The sequence below is a fragment of the Polypterus senegalus genome, chromosome 14, assembly GCF_016835505.1.
Source record: "Polypterus senegalus isolate Bchr_013 chromosome 14, ASM1683550v1, whole genome shotgun sequence".
Classification (NCBI taxonomy): domain Eukaryota; kingdom Metazoa; phylum Chordata; class Cladistia; order Polypteriformes; family Polypteridae; genus Polypterus; species Polypterus senegalus.
Genome location: NC_053167.1, coordinates 70463257 through 70485698, shown reverse-complemented (window position 1 = coordinate 70485698; position 22442 = coordinate 70463257). Strand labels below are relative to the sequence as shown.

At 38.9% G+C, this 22442-nt stretch overlaps 1 protein-coding gene across 17 annotated transcripts in view; it reads right to left on the bottom strand.

Moving 5' to 3' along the window:
* The window catches only part of ptprfa (protein tyrosine phosphatase receptor type Fa), a 596272-nt gene that overhangs the window by 7833 nt on the left and 565997 nt on the right, over window positions 1–22442 (bottom strand). For all 17 annotated transcript variants that reach the window (XM_039734603.1, XM_039734602.1, XM_039734608.1 and 14 more), the window contains 8 exons: window positions 19538–19661; window positions 19078–19253; window positions 14909–15028; window positions 11626–11780; window positions 6977–7262; window positions 6080–6258; window positions 4506–4632; window positions 4038–4163 (listed from right to left, as the gene is read on the bottom strand). In XM_039734603.1, the coding sequence (XP_039590537.1) occupies window positions 4038–4163; window positions 4506–4632; window positions 6080–6258; window positions 6977–7262; window positions 11626–11780; window positions 14909–15028; window positions 19078–19253; window positions 19538–19661 (1293 nt within the window). The remainder of the gene's footprint in view (window positions 1–4037; window positions 4164–4505; window positions 4633–6079; window positions 6259–6976; window positions 7263–11625; window positions 11781–14908; window positions 15029–19077; window positions 19254–19537; window positions 19662–22442) is intronic.

Here is a 22442-nt window from a genome sequence, read left to right as displayed (position 1 = left end):
AATGTCACACACAAATAGGAGTTATACAATATGAAATTAAAAATATTTCCATGAACTACTGCAATGTCATCATTAAGCTCGCCAAAGGGTGTAACAGACAGGCCAATCAAAATTACCTCTGCACCAGTCTTATAAAACTGAATCCCAAAAAAACAATCAAACTAATAGCTTGAGGATTACCTGTCATATGTGTAAAACTTTACTGTGTTCTTGAAATTAATAGCCGTGGACCTTTTATGTGTAGTAGATGTGCACTTTCTTATAGAGAAGCACATCACAAAGGGTCGTCATATTACTTTTATGAGACATAAAATAATTGCCATGGTCTTAAAAATGAATTTTATTGTTATAATAGTTAAAATATACCAAACATATTTGTAAAGAAAGATCTGGTGTTTAAAATATGAGATTAGCGTCTTAATAATGGTAATCATGTTGAACCTAATACATGCTGACAGTCTAGTCCAGCCCGACAGGAACACCTAAACAGGAAAGTCATCCAGATATACAGTGGACAACATTTTTCCCATTAAAAATATTTCCAATGAGGTTATTCACATGAAATTATAACCAGGCATTGGTATTATCTAAAAATATCTACAAATATAAAGAATTCCCAACAATAAAGATATGTGTAATAAAGTGGAAAGACACAGGGAAAAACAATTGAGCACACTAAGAAAAAGAAATACAGTATACCAAGGCAAGGAACCAGCTGAATTGCACAAGTAGTTACAAGCTAATTCCACCTATCTGTGCAAGTTGATATCAGCTGGGTTAGTACATATTTAGGGGCTCTGAAAAGGTGTTTTGCTACCAAGGTGCCACACAGAAAAAATCTCATGATGGACAAGAGCAAAAAGCTCTCCCAAAACCTTCACAGCCTGATTGTTGCAAACCATATCAACAGAACTGGTTACAGACATATTTCAAAACTTCTGAATCTTTCAGTTAAGCACCATAGGAGCTATTATCTGCAAATGGAAGGAACATCACTCCATCATAAACTGGCCATGCACAGGAGCACCTCGCAAAATTTCTGACCAGGGAGTCAGAAGGATAGTCAGGAGAGCAGCCCAAGAGCAAAGTACCACTCGGAAAGAGCTCCAAAATACGTGGGAGGCAGCAGGTGTAATCGTTACAGAGAAAACAATAGGAAATGCACTCCACTGACATGGCCTCTATGTGTGCTCACCCCAAAAGACTCCATTATTGAAGAATAGGCATTATGAAGCTTGTTTAAAGCTTGCTACTCAACATTTGGACACACCTTTGAAATACCGGGAGACCCAAGTTGAGCTTTTTGGCTGTCAAACTACACCACACATTTGGAGAAGAAATGGCACTAGACATCACCTGAAAAACACTATACCGAAAGTGAAGTTTGGAGGTGGATGCATCATGGTGTGGGGCCATTTCACATCTCATAGTCTTGGGAGACTTCATGTAATTGAAGGAAAGAAGGGCAATGTGTCGTGAGATTCTTGAAATGAATCTACTGCCATCCACCAAGATGATGAGGATGAGATGTGGGTGGACCTTCCAGCAAGACAATAATCCAAAACATACAGCAAAGGAAACTCTCAATTGGTTTGTGTGTTAGATGCATTTTACTTGATGGGCATCAGCAAAACAGATCTTGACAGACTAATATTTTATATAAGAACTAACTTGATGGTCATGAGAGAATGCTTCACTAGCAAGGAAAGCACAAGAGGTCGTGCAGTAGGCAGACTTGGTTCTATTGGCTCTGAAGCCAGACTCCAAAATCAGACCTGTATCTGTATTACTCTGGCTTTCCTACAAGACATCCCCTGTGTGGGTCTTGTGAATTTGCAGTTGGAAAATATAAAAATTAGAGTCACTTTGACATAACGTCATATGACAAAGAGGACACATTATTTGTTTAAGTACATGTACCTAAGAAATGTCCACAGCATTCAGCCTTCTTAAAGACTTGTGTATAAAACTCAAAACAAATACACCTCCCACTTATCCAGTACTCCCCACTGGGAAATTTGGTAATTTGAAAAATGACAGACACAGATGAAGATACATGACTGAAAGGATCACTCACACCCTGATCTGAATGCTAGTAGTGAACAAAAGAAATTTGACTTTTTGTGCTGGTCATGGGTTATCCAGAACACCACATTAATGGTACTGGTTCTATAGCACTATGGGCCAAACTTAACAATCAACACTGCATTTTGAGACATCACAACTGAAATTAGATTTTCAAGGAGATTGCGGGGTTCACTTTCCGTAAAAGAGTGAGAAATTTGACAAAAGCTACAGTAGTTCAGAATGGCTTTTGCATCTTATTAGGATGCTTAGGAATTCTTATTCTTAGGAAAAGAAAATCCGAACACATTTCTCCAGTTTTGATGTCACTACACTGGTTACCTGTGTCATTCAGGATTGACTTTAAAATTCTGCTTATGGTTTATAAAGCCTTAAATAATCTCGCCCCATCTTATATATCGGAATGTCTGACATCTTATATTCCAAATCGTAACCTCAGATCCTCAAATGAGTGTCTCCTTAGAATTCCAAAAGCTAAACTTAAAAGAAGTGGTGAGGCGGCCTTCTGCTGCTATGCACCTAAAATCTGGAATAGCCTGCCAATAGGAATTCGCCAGGCTGATACAGTAGAGCACTTTAAAAAACTGCTGAAAACACATTACTTTAACATGGCCTTTTTATAACTTCAATTTAACTTAATCCTGATACTCTGTATGTTCAATTCATCATAATAACTATTCATGGTGGCTCTAAAATCCATACTGACCCCTACTCTCTCTTCTGTTTCTTTGTGGTGGTGGCCTGCACCACCTCCACCTACTTAAAGCATCAGATGATCCAACAATGATGGATGGATTAAAAGGCAGAAGTCTACGTGACCATCATTTTCAAGTCCTTCCATGAGAACCCTAAATCCAAAGAGGACTGTTTCATTTATGTTAGGTAGATTGCCCAGAGGGGACTGGGTGGTCTCTTGGTCTGGAATCCCTACAGATTTTATTTTTTTCTCCAGCTGTCTGGAGTTTTTTGTTTTTTCTGTCCACCCTGGCCATTGGACCTTACTCTTATTCTATGTTAATTAATGTTAACTTTTATTTTTCAATTCTTTATTATTTAAAGCACTTTGAGCTACTGTTTGTATGAAAATGTGCTATATAAATAAATGTTGTTGTTATTACAATGGCTCCTGGGTATCCTCTGCTGGCAGTGTAGTGTGGAATGGCCCTCTGGGAGAACACTCGGGGCACATGAAAGGGAATATCCCCTTTAGTTAGCCTGGGAGGATGAAGGAATCCCTCAGGAGCACTTGGAGACTTTTGATGGGTAGTGTAAAGTGTGATCTAGCATGTTACCATTGCTGCTCTCTCCAGGACAAGTTGAAAGAAACTGAGATTAAAACCCTATATTATAAATAGATCAAATAAATAAACTGGTTAATTAATACACTGAATGCTATGTATAGCTCAGCTTGTTCCTTTAACAATTATATACTTTGTCTCAGTGTGCAAAGAAAAAAGGGACCACTGCTGTCAATTGATTATTACAACTTGTTCAAAAATACATGCAAGACAAATCCAAAAATAAAATTAGATCATTGCATCTTTCAATAAAGGATATAAATGAAATAGAGATTAGATAGATTGATTGTTCAATCGATCCAAGGGGAATATGGCATAGAGGAGAAGAAAGAAAATGAGAAAATCTCTCCAACCACAGAGATTAACATTCAACTTTTTGATGGAGAGATGTTACATTTCCATTCATATCTACAGCTGCTTGTGCTTACTGTGGGGAAAATGCTCAATTCTTTGCACTTCTCCATCTAAATTTTTTTATTTCTATCAATGGTGTAGATCCATGGGGAAGAATTTCAATACTACCCCTCTTCTTTAATCATGCCATCACCTCAAACATATTTTAAATATGCCAAGCTTTCAAAATTAAATGAAAAATATACTTGAAATTCATTTTCTAAGGTTACAAATGAAAAAAAGTCATTTTGTATTACTTACTCTGGCATCAGTGACCTTAAATTCACGTAGAATATACTGTGGCATGTTGTATTCTGCCATCGGATCCACAACAAAGTACTGATATCGAGCTGATCGCTCTGCAGGCCAGTACTGATGGCACTTTTCCTAGAAAGACAAAGAAAAATTTGCAATCAGTATGATAAGGATAATAAAAAAAACTAACCTCTTCAGTAAATGTAATACTTAGCAGCACACTAGCTCCAATGTGCATGAAGGTTTAGCAGGTTTCATAAATATTGTCATGCTTCACAGCTCATTAATCCCTAAAAACAGATTTCTTACACAGTGTGTACCAGCCCATAAGGACACAAGGACTAACATGGAATGTAAATGGGGTAGGATGAAGTACAAAGCGAATGTTCTGCCTTTTCATTTTAGAAAAGAGTACTGTCATGGTAAGAACACACTCCTGTTAAGCTATTGTTTGCACTGATAAATCATGCTTACCCTCCCCATTTCTCTAAGCTTGGTCAGCATCACCACAATAGTGGAATTGTGTTCCCACAGCATTCGCCAGAAATCTTCAGTCGTCTCAGCCAATGGTCCCTGTGTGGCAATGTATGCCTTTTGTTGCCTGCAAGTCCATTAAAAAAAAAAACTTTTATAATGGCATTTTTCTAGACTCCATATTGTATAAAAGTAACTCAGGAGTGCTTAATCCACAGCACTGCATCTGCAAAGGAAGGGGTCTTAATGATGATAATGTCACTTCTACTGGAAAACAGCAATAGAATGTATTCTCTATAGAACCCCATCATTAAACAACAAAGTGGGTAACAGAAGTTGAGGGATCAAGCCATACTGTGTGGCTCAATGAAGTACATCTTGGGAGACCAGGTGGTGAACCAATACTGATATTTATTTTCTTTAAAGTGCTTCATAACCTTAAGCCTTCCACCTGACCCTGTTGATTGCAGTACCAGGGCTATGGATATATTAAAGTGCCCACTACAGTACGTACAAAATGCCAGCAGGTGGCACTGTGGTCATTTGTAAGAGTCTGAGCAAATCCATGTAGAAAAGCCTGCACGTCACTCAGCCTGTGTTTTACAGCTGTCGCAGAAGAACTAATGAATCTGCTGCTGGGACTGCAATAATGTGCAACTCCAAGATTAAAGTCAGCTTTAGGCAATTTTACTGCACACTGTAAAGAGGTTGCAGAGTGAGGTGATAAGAAGGATGCTATTTCCCTCCTTCAGGCCTGTCAACAAAAAAATGATAATGGCAGACATGGCTTGGATCAACCGGATTGGCAAGAACGGTAACCTAAACTGGGGCTAACAGACTCTCCAGTGGTGTGATGTTACGGTTTGTTACAGTTTTGCTCTGTCTCTTATACCACTCATGTATCTGCTTTTCTTGAAATTGATCTCTGCAAATATGGGTTCTTAAATGGAAAGTTTGAGTGATTACAGCTGCCCTTTGCAAACCTCCAAAATAAAGAAAAGACTCTTTTAGTTTAGCTTGCTCATATTCTCAGTTCACTGGAAAGCTCCACTATAGCCAGTATGCTGTGCAGATTTTTCAAATCCTTTACTAAGGGCACATAGACTTTATTATTATTATTTCTATTTATTTACTTTTTTCTGATTGCAATGCAAGTACCTTAATTGCAAAACAGCAATTACAAAGACACCTAAAACTAATTTACTGTGAGGTGCCTCGCAGTGAAAGTAAATTAAAGTACGAAAATGCATGCAGAAACAGGGAAGGGAAAGAAAATACCTGCTCCATGGGAATTAGTGAAATTACAGTTTAGATGCTTTAATAAAGGATCTGCCCTTAGAGGTGCATTTTTTGTTGAATGAAACATTTAAAATAAACAAATAATCCCATATCAATTCAGGTCCTGACATTGGAGATTTAATCATATGACATTATCAAAAACAGCTCAAGGCAGCACAAATGTGAAGCCTTTTTTATAGCTCTGCATTAATGTTATATTTAAGTTTTTTTTACAGTTCTGCAATTGTATTATAAATATAAACTGTCTCATCCCTGACCAGATTAACTGACTCTACCTGTAGCCATCTATAAAGCTGGCATTGATGTAATCTGAGCCCTCCACCCCTCTGATTGGCTGCAGGCAGACACGGGTAGACTCAAATGGCATGATGTTCACCAGCCGATTCTTGAATTTGTTGCATGGGAGATTGGCAGTAATGAATCTTGAGGTATGGGCCTTGGAGTTGGCCAGTCTCTGTTATCGGGAAGAAGAAACACAAGAAAGATGAGAGGATGAGGAATTAGTCATATACCTAAAAGGAAATACTACATTACTGTGCAAAAGCAAGCAGGTGCAAAAATGGAAACATTCTGGAAGCCATTTTACTAAAGTACATTTACTACTGCCTCCTCTGCTTCACTGCTATTCCACACCAGTTATTTATTACATTATTTTAATAGAAGCTGACTTTCTGAATGGATTACCAGTGGTGGCAACATACAAACATTAATTTATTGCAAAGAATTTAGAAGGGCAAGGAGAACTTCAGTGTTACATATTATCCTGAATTTTGCTGATGTAAAAGGTTTGTGAATGTGTGCTAATATACTCTACACTGAATCGTATTTTTGTTACTTCTGTAAAAAAACAAGGATGGCAAGCTGGGTTCTTTTAATAAAAAGTTCCATAAGAAATCATGGAAAACAACATAATTAAATACTAGCTAACTGTGGTAAACAGAATGCTCAAAATTGGGAAGCATACATTATTTTTAAAACAGAACTACTTAATGTCTTACATTGAAAGAATTTTTTAAAATTGATTCATTTTATAATGCAATAGAAGAAAATGTCTTAATTACAAGTAGACATTTAATATACAAATCCTCAGCAAGAAGGCAGTAATTCTGTAGCTACATCAGTATTGATATGGCATTTAAATTAAAAAAAAAGAAAATCAATTTTGCACTTACTTTGAATTCCAGCTCCATTGAGGTCACTGTCTCTGCTGGAGGGACCTGGGTCAGTTTCTGGATATGGGCATAAAGATTACGTGCTGGGACTTCAGTGTTACCGCAGGTGGCTGCTTCCAGCAGGGCTTCATGAATAAAGATATATTGGTCCTCTGTTTGTACCATGTAATTCCTCTGAGCACGCATACAAGTCACGTGGCCATAGATGTCAACAGACTTCTCATGCTTCATGCGTTCAAGCATGGCATCAATCACAATGAAGCAGCCTGTCCGCCCAACGCCGGCACTGCACGTGGAGAGAAAAAAAGAAGCCAGTGGTGATAACTTATAGGAAAGTGTCTTGTAACCAAATCCTGAAAGGATAACAAGTTTTTATTTGGACCGAAACTAAATATAAAAAATTGATTTACTAAACTCTATAGAGATATTAACTCTGCATTTACAGGATAGATACAGAAATCACACACTGAAGAAATACAATTCAGTTGTGTCAGGCTGAGATCAGGCAACTGGGCCACATTACCAAAAAAAATTGTCGATGAAATATGTGTACACTGGAAATTGTTTTATCCGTTTTTATACAGTTAAATGGGTCGTTTTCTTAATTCAAATATAAACTTCCAAAATTGTACAGTATATTTGAAAAGTTCCTGTCAGCAATACTTTCATTCACAATATGTACTCATTTTCTAGAAATGACAGACACAACTAAATTTTATTATAGTATCCAAAATGAAGAGACACTAATTAGGTTACTAATACATGCATTTTTCAAAAGAAGAATTCAGTACCTTACGGTATTCAGTTCATTTGTGAAAGTGAATTTTCAGCACATTAAAATGTGACCATGTCCCTTGGGGAATCCTGTGGGGGGTGTTCCGGGAGTATGGGGTACCGGACCCTCTGATAAGAGCTGTTCAGTCCCTGTACAACCGGTGTCAGAGCTTGGTCCACATTGCCGGCAGTAACTCGAATCTGTTTCCAGTGAGAGTTGGACTCCGCCAGGGCTGCCCTTTGTCACCGATTCTGTTCATAACTTTTATGGACAGAATTTCTAGGCACAGCCAGGGCATCCGGTTTGGTGGACTCAGGATTGGGTCACTGCTTGTTGCAGATGATGTTGTCCTGTTTGCTTCATCAGGTCATGATCTTCAGCTCTCTCTGGATTGGTTCACAACTGAGTGTGAAGCAGCTGGGATGGGAATCAGCACCTTTAAATCCGAGACCATGGTCCTCAGCCGGAAAAGGGTGGAGTGCCCTCTCAGGGTTTGGGGTGAGATCCTGCCCCAAGTGGAGGAGCTCAAGTATCTCGGGGTCATGTTCACGAGTGAGGGAAGAATGGAGCATGAGATCAACAGGCGGATCGGTGCGGCGTCCGCAATGATGCAAGCTCTGCATCGGTCTGTCGTGGTGAAAAAGGAGCTGAGCCGTAAGGCAAAGCTCTCAATTTACCAATCGATCTACGTTCCTACCCTCGCCTCTGGTCATGAGCTATGGGTAGTGACCGAAAGAACGAGATTGTGAATACAAGCGGCTGAAATGAGTTTCCTCCGCAGGGTGTCTGGGCTTTCCCTTAAAGATAGGGTGAGACGCTCAGTCATCCGGGAATGGCTCAGAGTAAAGCTGCTGCTCCTCCGCATCGAGGGGAGTCAGATGAGGTGGCTCGGGCATCTGATCAGGATGCCTCCTGGATGCCTCCCTGGTGAGATGTTCTGGGCATGTCCAACCGGGAGACAGCCCCGGGGAAGACCCAGGACACGGTGGAGGGACTATGACTCCCGGCTGGCCTGGGAACGCCTCTGGATTCCCCCGGAAGAGCTAGAAGAAGTGGCCGGGGAGAGGGAAGTCTGGGCATCTCTGCTCAAGCTGCTGCCCCTGCGACCTGACCTCGGATAAGCGGAAGAGGATGGATGGATGGAAATGTAGTTTGACTTGGAACCAGTATCACAGTAAAGCCAAATAGAATGTGTCCAAACTATACTCATCTAACTCACTACTTGTAGCTTTTTAAACCTGTTTCATAATAGACTATGTGTGTTTAACTGTATAGCTTTATCTTTTATTGCTGTCTATAAAATATAGTAGAGGTGGATGATAACAAAGTTAATAGTTTGATTCCACATTAAACTTTCTGCCATGTTTCTGATTAGAATTTCATAGCACCTCTCAAAAATACGGTGTTTTCCAGAATTTATGTCTACAAAGCACATATGTTCTATTCTTGTTTAAACAATTCTACATTTATCTACATATTCTACATTGGATCTTTTGTACCAACAATTTCAAATCTTGCCTGAAGAAGGGGCCTGAGTTGCCTCGAAAGTTGCATACTATAATCTTTCTAGTTAGCCAATAAAAGGTGCCATTTTGCTTAACTTCTCACTACATCCATAATGGCTAACACGGTAGAACACCCTAGTACTATACACTTTTTTTAATAACGACTCATTTGTATTCAATAAAATCTAAAACTAACAGAAATTCTACAACAGCCATTAATTTTCAGAATTTGCCTTTTCCTGTACCAGGTCACTGGGAGATGGAGTCTTTCATGGCAACAATAGCTGCAAGGTATTAACATGGCACTCAATTCCTCCATCTGAGGGTTTGCTCAGGAAGACTCCCTTATATCAAATGAGAGCCATTTTTCAACTTAAATTCATTTTGCTTCTCAATTGCAGAAGAAAACAGAAATGTCCCATAACATGACATGGTGACCATGTACTCTGGATACGAATTCAACAGGGTTTCATGCACTGTGAGGGGACAACAGTACCCACTTCAACACCATGCTTTTCCTAAATAAAACAATTAGGTGAAAAAATAAATGTGGAACTTTACAAAATGACTATGAGTTATAAACTAACACCAAAAAGAATACATTCTAGAAGACATGTCAACTAGAATAAAAGTGTAAACAATTATTTAAACAGTTCTTTCTGACTGCTTGACTTATTTTAACTTTAATTCTAGCTGGTGCCTAAGTAGAATTACATAAGTGAGACATGCTTTATGGAATAATCATACATAGAATAATGGGGAAAAAGTACTACATACACACTCTGTTTAAATTTACCAGTTCTGTCACAAAAGGCCTTGTTGTCTATAACTAATATGCTTGTTCTTAAGGACTGCTGTTGGTAAAACTCCTAAAAATTACTATGATGAATGATGGAAATTGGTGCTGCATTTTGTACAAAAACACAATATTCAAATGTTTCTGGAATTAAAAGTTAAAGATGGCCCATAATATATAAATAATGTCATTCTGATAAAGTTTGCTGGTATTTACATTCCTTTTATCTCCAAACCATTGTTCACAAAATTCAGTTATAGAATTACAATGCAATTTCAGTTAGTGAACAACTCATGGACTGTGACAAAATCTTCTTGCTGGACATAACTGGTCCCTCATTAGATTACTCTGTACATAATGCAGAAAATTTGAAGGTGCCATTTGCAAGCTGTTACTATTGTTTCCTTCCAAAATTAATTTCAGAAAATGTGAACCATTGCAGCAAAGCTGATCCAAGTGAAGAAAAAAAAACTATGTGCAATGTGTAGCATTTCAGAAACCTAGATTTATTTTTTTCAGTTAGGATTCATTTGAAAAGTTGTATTCCCGCATCTTATATTTGTAGCTCCTAAAGGCAAATATACAGTAATAATATAAAAAATAAATAAAGCAATGTATCTTGTCTCTGGTTAAAACAAAGTAACCAAAAAAAATCAGTGTGTAGTACTGACAAGAAAAGCTGCCAGCCACAAATGGAATCCAAACTGAATGGTTTTATTTTGAGATAAAGCACAATACCAAAGAAAACCAACAGGTTAAAATACGCAGCAGCATGCAGGACAATTTCTAGGCCCTGGAACTGACCCCCAACAAATGAATCCGCCAGTGAAAGGGGCTTTATATAAACGCTGGGCCAGGGCATTTCTCAAGACAAGGCGGAACTTTACAATCCTGATAATTACCTAACAAAAGGATTCTTCAATTTAACACACACTTCAGGAGCCCGATACTACAAAATGCACCTATCATCTCATAGCCAAATCCTCATTTAGGGGAAAAGCATTAGGAGTTGACAGTAATATGAAGCTGGTGGAAGTCTCTTCTCCATTAGAAAACACAAAACTGACCAAGTCAAAGTTGTACTTGACATGGCATTACAAGGATCTATCATTATGACACTCGAGAAGTGTTTGCCTTAAATCTCCAACCAGGGTATCTTGGTATGCCAACTTACTACTTCACATGCAACCACATGGTTTATAGACTTAAATACTGCACATCCCTGTCCATATCGATTTGTCTTTGTGTTATTGCGTACTTGATCACTAATAATAATGGCACAGCATCATTAAATTTATTTAAATTATTTGCATAACACCAGCCTTCTGTTTGCTAATACTGATTTGTTTTAATGGACAAGTTGTACTAACGTAAAATTAAGCGTTAAATATACCCTAAATTATGGAATCTTGTTGAACAGTTACACCAATGGTATTGTGTTACATGAATATTTTTAAATAAAATTGTGTTACTTGGACAATTAAAGAAAACACGCCAACCTATGTTATCTTACCATTCTACACTTCCTTTGATTCCCACCAAACTACTTATCGGAAACGTCATCGGTACATACCTGCAGTGTACCACCATTGGCCCAGCATCTGTAGGGTTGCATGCTTTCACTCTTCGTAGGAAGGCCAAGATGGGAGTTGGATATTCAGGCACTCCATGGTCTGGCCAAGCCATGAATTGGAACTGGCGAACCTCTCTTTTTTCACTTGATCCATTCTACATGAAGATATCACAAAATTGAACAATCAATACTCTGAGTTGCATGTTGGCCAGCACAGTGCTTGATAACATACAGCGAATACACTTGACTTGAGCATTCATAGTTTTCACTCTTTTTCTCTGTACGTTTAGCATTTGCTTGCTCAGAGGTTGATGCGCTTGCTGCTTCCTGAGCAGCTCGTCTTTTCTCCACCCTAGCGGCCCACTTCTTATCTTCTTTCATTGGCATCTTTTCATGTTAAAACTGATTAAGTCAGTTTTTGTGTTGCAATTACATAGTATGTTTTTCTTAATTTTTCACTTAAGCTGGCACTTAAGTCTTCAATCTGCCTCAAGAATGATTTAAGATATGAAGAGGCAGGGGAAGTGACGGCAAAGGTGGTAGGAAATGAGAACGGCGCCCATACGCATGTGCTGCACGGCTGCCCTGCTGGCCGCTGCCGAGAGTGGATCATACAATAAAATAAAATAAAAATAAAAAGAATAATAATTCCAAAACTCTTCACTTTTAATATAAAGCTGTAGTACAGAGTTTCAGCGTAGTATATGTGTACCAAATTTTAGGCTACAGGTTATTTGATTTGGGCGGCACGGTGGTAGTGCTGCTGCTTCCCGGGTCCTCCCTGCGTGGAGTTTGCATGTTCTCCCCGTGTCTGTGTGGGTTTCCTCTGGGCACTCCGGTTTCCTCCCACAATCCAAAGACATGCAGGTTAGGTGGATTAGCGATTCTAAATTGGCCCTAGTGTGTCCTGCGGTGAGTTGGCACCCTGCCCAGGATTGGTTCCTGCCTTGTGCCCTGTGTTGGCTGGGATTGGCTCCAGCAGACCCCTGTGACCCTGTTCGGATTCAGCGGGTTAGAAAATGGATGGATTGATGGGTTATTTGATTTTTGACCTTGACCTTCCTGGGTTGACCTTTGACCTTGGAGGTCAATCATCACCCTGAAAGCGGATAGTAGACGTCACGTAGTATACGTGTAACAAATTTCAGTTCAATAGGTCAAACCGTTTGCGAGTTAGAGGTGATTTAAAATTCTGGACAGACAAACGGACAGCCATGGTAACGTATTATATATAAAGATATATTAAAAGAATATTTAAATGCCGTTAAAATTTCAAAATATATAAAATTAACACATTAATGTAAGAAAGCTTCCTCTGCACAAAACTAAGTATTATTATCCTTACCTAAGACAGATTGATGTACATTGAAAATAAAGTCCAGCATTGTGAAACAGATTGATGTATGTAGAAAATATGGTATTGTGAAACAATTTAGACTTAAAGACTTAAAATGAGGCAATCACTAATCAAGCAATTATAAAAGTGCAATGAAAGCTACTAGTTTCCTCTCTATGCCACATGCTTTGTTATGCCATTTGTACATGTGCATAAAGAAAAGAGTGAATATTTATTTTGGAATGACCACACAGAAAATCAAAATGGAAGGAAAAGTTGTTGCATTGTGCCTCTTGTAATGGAAGTGAGCTATGTGAACAAGTGTATACTGGCAGAGAAAATACAATTTCTCATCATGTCATCACTCAGTATGTTGTTGTGAGAGTCGGATTCGCTTGATGGCAGTACATGTCATATGTTAATTAGGGCTAGAACAGAAATGATACAATTGAAAATATCACAAATTGTGGTCATTAAAAGTAATGTAGGTGTACATTTGGAGAAAACAGCAAAAACAATGGGCACATTATCCGAATATAAACTCTGTGTGAGAGAGGTGTGACATTCAAGATGTGTAGGTGAAGTAGTGGCTAAAGAGGCATGGATTACCGAACCTAGTGAAACTGGATTGTGTATTCATGATTCATGAATCATCACTGCTCAAATCTAATGAAAACAATCCATGCAATTCTAACACATAACATTCTTAAACCCGCTGAATCCCAGGCAGGGTCGGTGGGGAAGGCCAGAACCGACCCCCAGGAGAGCATTGGAAGTAAAACAAGAAATAAGCCTGGACAAGGAGCCAGTCCATGACAGGGGCCACTCTCACTTACCAGCACCAAATTCGAAACATCGATGACCTTAACCAACATGCTTTTGAGGATGGAGGTAGAAATACAGAATACTCAAACGGAGACCCACAAAAACCTCACACGGTCAAACGACTCAGGATACTGGATCCATAAGCTCAACAATATCTTAATTACAATTCTCTTTTTGCGCAAGAACAGATGAGACAAGTACTCTTATTCTTCAAAGTTTAGACAGTGAAGACTTTCAGTATATTTGATCTAATTCTTCATGAAATATTGCATTATGTTTGAGTGCTTTTTTTTTAAGGCAATATTTTAATTTTAGTGATTGGTGCTTCTAAACTGAACACTAGTTTCTATTATTTGTCACGTTTTCAGAGTTAAGTCAGGCACTTCAAAGTGTTTAGCAAGTAATGGGTAGATTGTGAAAGCTCAGTTATTTCCAACCTAAAACACAGGTTTCTGTCTACCAGTGTCAGTCAGGCAACTTCAGACAAAGTGATCCAGTGCTAAGTGACCGTCCATCATATTACTGACTCTGAGGAGACCAAAATATTTAGTTTGGCCAGCATGCGGTGTATTGTTCATTCCATTATAACCTCTGTCTTTAACTATTAACAAATATACATTACACACAATTCAGTTTTTCTTTAAAGGAATACTAAATATTGTATAGCTGAACAGCTGTAGTTAAATATTTTATTATGTGTTAATATTGTGTGACAATTCTTACACTTATGATAACACATGGTGCTGTTAACAGGGAAACTGGTGTGGGAGCAGACTTTTAAAGTTGTTATTTTTCATATAAACACAATAGGTTCCTAAATTAACTGTACAGCTCAGCAGTATGACGCTCACAGCCCCAATGTCAAGATGACTTATGTTCTCTTTGTGACGGAATTTCAGCTTCAGGGATTTGCATGATTTGACTTCTTGCCTCTGGTTCAGCAGTACATTTGGTTCACCTATGACCGAAGCTGCATGGACCAAAATCTCTATCAATCAGTATCACTGAGATAAGAGCTGACAGTAGGCTGTCAGGGGAGCATTTGATGGAATCTCACCTTAGCTGTCCTACCAAAACAGAAAAGAAAAGAAAAAAACTACAAGTAGAAAATATTTAACATACCTTGTAAAGAGCAAATGTTCTCACGCTATAGGTTGCAAGTTCTACTGTGTCCAGTGTAGTAACTTGAATCATCCCATAAGTTTCTGTCCCACGGCTTGGCCAGTACTGGTCACACTTTACCTAAAGAATAAAGAAAATGCACTTACAACAGCTGTTTGTCTTACTGAATGACAGAATTGAGAGATACCCATTTATTCAAGAATGCTTGAATGTTCAATCACTGAGCTAAAAATTTTGGTGTAGCGTTAGAAATAAAGAAAGAACATTCAACTTGATACGGTAGAAGGTAACTCCAGATTAACAGCCACAAGAATAGAAACAATGTACCGTAGTTTGAACGTATAGCAATGCATATATGCGCTAGCAGTCCTTTTTTTATGCCCTTTGCTGTGCTCCCTCGGGTTCAAAGGTTCTAATTTTCTTGATCTGTCATTACAGCGTGCCTCCACTTATAATGCAGTGGCCTATGACTCTGGTGCTTGTTAGGGGCCAATCAAGAGCCGATGTAGGATACAGATGGCACAGGGACAATTTAACTTTCTAATTATTGAAATGCTTATTGTGCGTGCAGGCCTGTGCTGATCATTGATTGGGCTCCTGCGGCCATTAGAGCTTAATAAAGAAAAGCTGCTTTGCTCTCTGCTGCAAGGGCTGTTAGATGGGAAGCCACTGAGGAATCTGCCATGGAAATAGAGAGTGGCCAGTAAATGAGCCAGAAAGGGTTTTTTTATGCAGGAAACTAAGCTAGGCTGCAAGCTATATATCTTAATTTTACAGAAAGAATGGATAATTATGCCTAACAACTCAGGTTGAGAGCCGATAGCCTGACAATGTTTTCCCTTTTTTGGTACTACATCTTGATTGTTCACTGAACTTTCATAGGCACTTTTCCCTTTTTGAATTAACTTTTTCCATTCATTCAACATCAGTCTCATCCCATCATGGCTCTAACTTTGCACTTTTCAGTTTAACACTTGAAGTTCTTAAACTGATCAATTGACAATTAAAATGTTAGCAAATAATGAGATTCATAGCAATATTGACCTGCTTAGTTGACGACAGCTGTAGAGGCAGCTGCAGTATGACCTTGAAACTTATCCACTGCAGTCAAGTGCTCCTTATCTCTTCAAACAGAACAGCAGAATACTGTCCACAGACCTACAGTCTACAATACTCTGTCTTCCAATACAGAATTCAAGTGACAGAAATGCCAAAAGAAAGACAGCACACTGGATCATCATCAGCAGCAGCACCTTTTCAGAGTCTTCTCGTGCTCCACTCTTGTGGGATGGCTGAGCAGCAGCTACCCCAGAGGCTGGACTAGAAGTGTGGTTCACTGAGGATGCAAATGAGGGCAGACAGCTTGAGCAACTCATGCACCAGTAACTCTCCTTCTGGGCCAGAGACAGAGAGAAGACATGTGAACAGCCTGCTTCCTGGTGCAAGGGCCAGACCTCCGGCAACAAGGGGAATGCTGACCAGATGGGCGCGTCATGCTAGAAGAACTGTATGCTAAAGAAGTGCAACAAGTCCAATGCTCTCCACCTTCCTCCTGTTTGCCTAAAGCTAATTTGACCTTTAAAGTAAATTTCACATAGAGAATCAAACAGGTTGATAAAAAGAAAAAGGACAGGACCCATAAAAAAACAACTGCCCACTCTTCATTATACATTTCATGTTTGTTGGCCGCTTGTGTTGTAAAGATCCAGTGGCGGTAATTAATTAGGATCATATCGGTTCAGTTCAGGTGCTCTATGTTAGTGACTTTGTACAACCATCATTTATAGAGAGTCATTTATGTGGGAAGAAGGGTCTAATGTTTGAGCACATCCTCACCAAAGCCAGAAGAGATGAAGAGGCTGTGGTGTAATGGCTTTAGCTGCTACAATGAACTGCACTAATTGAGTTAGATAGCGGCATAAATAAATGTATAGCAGAATAATAAGATTATGTTAATAAGTACATCAAGTACCCATGAACATCTCAGTGGCTAACAAGTGGAAAAAAAAAAAACCAAAAGCTCTTTCGAAGAGCAGGAGACATCTGTTATATTTTATATCGTATTGTGAAGTGTGGGCAGCCGAGCAGTAACCTTAATTAGAAATCAATACAACTCTGTATTCTAATTGAACTGTTTTGGCCGGCAGTGCATCTGCTGTTATTTATGATGGTCAGTGTGTGTATTTCTACAGTTTTGCTGATCTAGCATGTCATCACTGTCACCTCAGAGCTTCTCCTGTAATTCTGCCTTAAACACCTTGTTTGATGTGAACTGTGTATATCATTTGAAACACAACTGAGTGAGACATACAATGTACCACACCAAGTGATTTTCCGGTGCCCCTATTGCACGGGAAAATTATGGGCAGAGTTTGCTGCGGGCCAAAGAAAGAAGATGAACAGAAGATGAATTATAATAAAAAAAAAAGTTAACAGAAAATAAAAAGAAAAGTCTGAAGCTCAGCTCTAATTGGAAATACTGTTCAAGCGGGCTTAAGCACTTGTGCGTGTGCTTTTTATGCTAAATGCTTACATTAAATAGTCTGTTTAATCACATTTCTATCAATGCCTGCACTTAGACTTCGCTGCTGGGCACCAATAAGCTGCTATGTATTCTGCTAAGTACATTTATTTTTTTTTTTTGTTCCAGAAAGGGTCAGTAGTGCAACTTTTCATTTACTGATCAATTATACACAAATGCTTTTTCTTTGTACAGTATCCATAGCAATGTAAATAAAAAAATGTACTGTTCTGATGCCAACTTGAAAAGAGGTTCCTAAAAACATTCACAGAGAGTTAAAATGGCATAACAGTACTGGACAAATCCAGAAAAAAGCAATTAAGCTTATTCTAGGACCACAAATTGCGAGCTGGGCAATGACGGAAGCAGTTTTAGTTATTTGGCTGAAGGAAACGTGACAAGAAGTGCTTGAAATTATGAATGGAATAAGTACAGTTGATGCCAGTTGTCACTTTAAAATAGTTCTTGAATAATCTCACAAGGTCATGGATGGGATGAACACTGCACAAGTATTAGAAAATACTCTCAAAGCTGAAGAGTGATATAGTATTCGTGGAGCAAGTTACTTCTGGAATACTGAATTTGTAAGTAAGCCCTTGGACAGCTTCAGATCTCAGCTTGGTGTTTTTTTGATGAAATAGGTGAAATGAAATTAACAGCAAATACTATAACAAAATATTCTCAAACCCAATGTCTCCAAATTTTGAGTGTCTGACAACATCAAGCATAAGGCATAATAATTCTTTACATTTGCAGCACATAGCACGTTTCTCACTACTCAAAGCACATTACATTGAAAGTTGGGGAGCCATTTCAACCACCACTGACATGCAGCATCCACCTGGATGATGCAACGGCAGCCATTTTGCACCAGTACGCTCACCACACGTGAGCTGTAAGGTGGTGAAAAAGTAAATGATAGTTAGCCAGGGGATGATTAGGAGGCCAGAATGACTAGGCCATGGTACACAATTTAGCTAGGATATTGGGATACACCCTATAATTTTTACAAAGGATGCCCAGGGATCTTTTATGGCCATAGAGAATCAGGACCTCATCCCTGCAGGACAGTGCCATTTTTGAAGCACAGTGTCCCCATCACTGCACTGGGGCATTGGGATCAATCCACGGGGTAATGCCCCCTGCTGACCTCGCCAACACCTCTTCCAGCAGAAACCCAAGCTTTTGCTGGTAGGTCTCCCATCCAAGTACTGGCCGGACCTGAACATACTTAACTTCAGGTGGGTTACCTGTTCTGAAGTGAATGTGGTATAGCTGCAGTCATGAAACAGCAAATCGAAAGGGTGCCAGTTCTTTGACTCACTCGCGCAAACTCCTAAATCCCTCCTCCCAAAGGAGTAATACAGAATCACTAACTATCATAATCTTCAGGATTCTGGGCAGATGGTAGCAAAATCCATGTAAGCACAATAAGCATGTGCAAACACTATATGAACTAACACTAAATGATTTTGAGCCAAAATGCACAGTGGAGGTTACCCACCCAGCAATTTCACTAGAACGTAAATCAACATGTGCCCATTGATGCTGCTAGGAAACATGGTTTATGTGGTCATTTATGAAGAGTTCAACATAAAAGTAGAAGACTTTCCAAAAGTGAACATGTACTGAAGTAACTTTTACTTACCCTGGACTTCTCTTCCAGCCGGGTCATCATTACTATAGTACTGGTCCGCTGCTCCCAAACCATCCTCCAGAAATCACTGAGTGTCTCTGGAAGTGGACCCTGAGTAGCAATGTAGGCATTCTGCTTTCGGTAACCATCAATGTAGTTGGCATTGATATAGTCACTGCCTGGTACGCCTGTTAGTCAGAGAATGTACACGTAAGGATAGAGTGAGGGCAAAGAGGGAACATTTGAGGTCTGATGACATATAAACATATGTAAGGTCTACAGTACAAGTTTATAAAAAACACATCATGGGGTTAATACAAGCTGACTATTCGGTTAAACATGACCCTCAGTTATTCACTTTTAAAAGAAGCTGCTCATTTTCTCAAAGCTTTTTTAATAGCAGGAAAAACAGTGATACATTTTAAAATGGAAGTTTGAGGCTGGTAAAAAGTAAGTTGCTCAGGGTACTTGCCATCAACAGAGGTGAGGATGACTCTGGAATGGTCATAGGCGATGACATTTGCATAGCGGTTCTTTGGTTTGTTGACTTCCAAATTTGAATTCTCCCAAGTGAATTGCTGTCCAGGATCGATGGACTGAAAATAAAGCACAACCCATTATCTCATGGAACAGCAGCAGAGATAAAGAGACACATTTATTTTTTTTATTTTTCACCTCTGACAGCTCACCAGATGCACTCAGGAGACCAAATCTCATTATATTTATTACAAAAAATTACAGCATTGCAGTAGAGGGACTAACTACAGCAACATAAACCCTGATGCTTTACAAAAGCTCTAAAATGTGCTTAAAAACTAAATATGCATCATGATTTCCATCTATCAATCCACTTTCTACACCTACTTCTTTTTGCTGCGAGGCAGGAATAAGGCCTGAAAGGGGCACTAGTCCATTACAGTGCACAATCATACACACCCCACACTGACTCACACAGTGTTAAGTTAGAGTCAACAATGAACCTGAGAGCACGTGAGTGGGAGGGAAACTTGAACGAAAAACTTGTGAGCGTACAAACAACTGCAAGTACGGCTCTCCAGACAGGTAACAAAACGGTCAGGGGGTACTAAGAGGCCACAGTGTATTCCTCACTGTATTCCTCTTTAACTAATATGAATTGGCTCCCTGTGAGCAACTTTATGATAATACAAGACTCCAGTTTGTCAGTCATAAAAAGTAAATCAGTGAAATTTCATCAAAATTTATCAAAAGATAAAATCATCCTCTTTATATAAAACTGTGGATCAATAGCACTCCATTGTGATCAAAACACCAGCCTGCAATGCACAACGCATGACATTCCAACAGGAGAAACAGAACTGCTTTACTGCAAATTAAGCTGCTATACTACTGGAGTGTGTGCTTTGGTATTCCAGCATGGGGCATACACACATGTTGTCTATTGAGGGTGGGTACCTCACTGTGGATTACTCAAGCACATTTAAGCAGAAATGGGTCAAATTGCTGAACTCACTTGAATATATATTCACTGCACCTGCACTTCTTCATACTGAACTATTAGTAACAGTATACATAAACTAAAATGACTGTCAACATGAAACATTTAACGTTACACAAAGCATTACTCTTACAGCAACTATGATTGAGTCCACATTGCTAGTCTGTAGAGCAGCATCACTAGATTTCTAATGGAATTGCCATTCTGCTTCAGACAGTGGCTTGTCTAGTTGCTTCATTTCTATTACATGTCTGAAGTAGTTTCTTCAAAATATCCATGATCAGAATGGTTATTTGGAGAGGATGGTTCACCGACAAAAGCGAGATAGACATATGAGCCCCGACAAAACCGCAATGGACAAATGAGCACCGACAAACCCGCTAACTGGTTTTCGACAAATGCGCGCCGACAAAATCGTGAGAGAGGCCAAGAGAGTGGGACGTGTACGTGCGCATTATGTACACATTATGTGCTAGGTTATAACTGTTATAACTGCCGATGGCATGCCGCGAACAAATAACTCAGTCGAGGGTTAGCATAACGCGTCGTATAGAAAGCATAATTAGTAGCAGTCTGGCAGCCAGCAAGTCTAAATATGCTCAACTATCAAGACGTCTTGCTGCAATTCTTCCTACATATGCAGGGCGTGATCTTAAGGACTATCTGCGTGCTGTGCTGATGGCATGCCGCGTCTCATAATATTGACTTCTAAAATATACATTATTATATATGCTTTAAACTAGTAATTCATATTTAATGAAACTTTCGCGATTTTGTCTGCGCGATTTTGACGCCGCGTTTTAATCAGCGCTCATATGTCTATCGCGCAAATGTCGGGGCACAGGACAGGATACCTACATTCACAATCACCATGGAAGTTAATTTCAAGTTTTTTTTTTTCTAATAAAAAAAGATTATTGCAATGGTCTTTAGAAATACCAGCTCACAAAAAAACAGAAACACAAATCTCGATACCTCTATTTGGACTAGGTTTATTTTATACTCTCTAATAATGTCATGTCTGTTCTGCTTATAATTTATTTTTAATTCCAGCCATACCTGCCTTTTCAATCAATAATAACCAAAGACAAATACAGTATGTGTAGAGACTGAACTTTACCTTAGAACAGGGGTTCCCAGCTTCAGACCTGGGGTAGCACTGTGGCTACAGGCTTTCATTCCAACCATTGTCCCAAATCAGTGGGTCACTCTTATGTCACATCAATTTTTCTTTTCTTATTCTGCATTTAGTGCTCCAGTACAATATTTGCATTTATAAGAAATTCAGAAACATGTTTTCCTTGTTGTAGTTTTAAACATTTAAGTTTGTTTTACCATTTTTATTTAAATTCACCTTATTTCTGTGGAGTTTGCTCCTTAAATTGTATACAAATACTGAAAATTAGCGATGATGAGTGCCAATGACACTAAATGTTAAAGCAGAGCCTCTACTTCAATGTCACACTTTCAATTTTGTGGTAATTAGCAATACAACCATCCCAACTGCTTTCCACCTTTCACTGGACTCCTGCTTTTATTAAACAAGCAGCTATTTCCCAGTTTCTACCTTTTTTGTGCCAATCCAGAAAATACAAAATGAACTTAAATTTTTAAAGGAACATATCAAGCACTTGTGTGTACGACATTGACTATTGTTCTTTTTCTTGCTTTTTAAAGATTTTGTTCCTTCCTTTGCTTTGGTCATTTATGCCATTTTTTTATTAGTTAGCTCACAAGTGAATTTTACACTGAAGTAGCCACTTCCCTTTAGTATTCAGTGTCATTTGCACTTCTGGTCTGCACTGTTCATCACTAATTATTAGTATTTGAGTACAATTATGTAAACTTCACAGGAAAAAGTGAAGCAAAAAGAAAATGGTAAAAGAGAGTTAACATTATA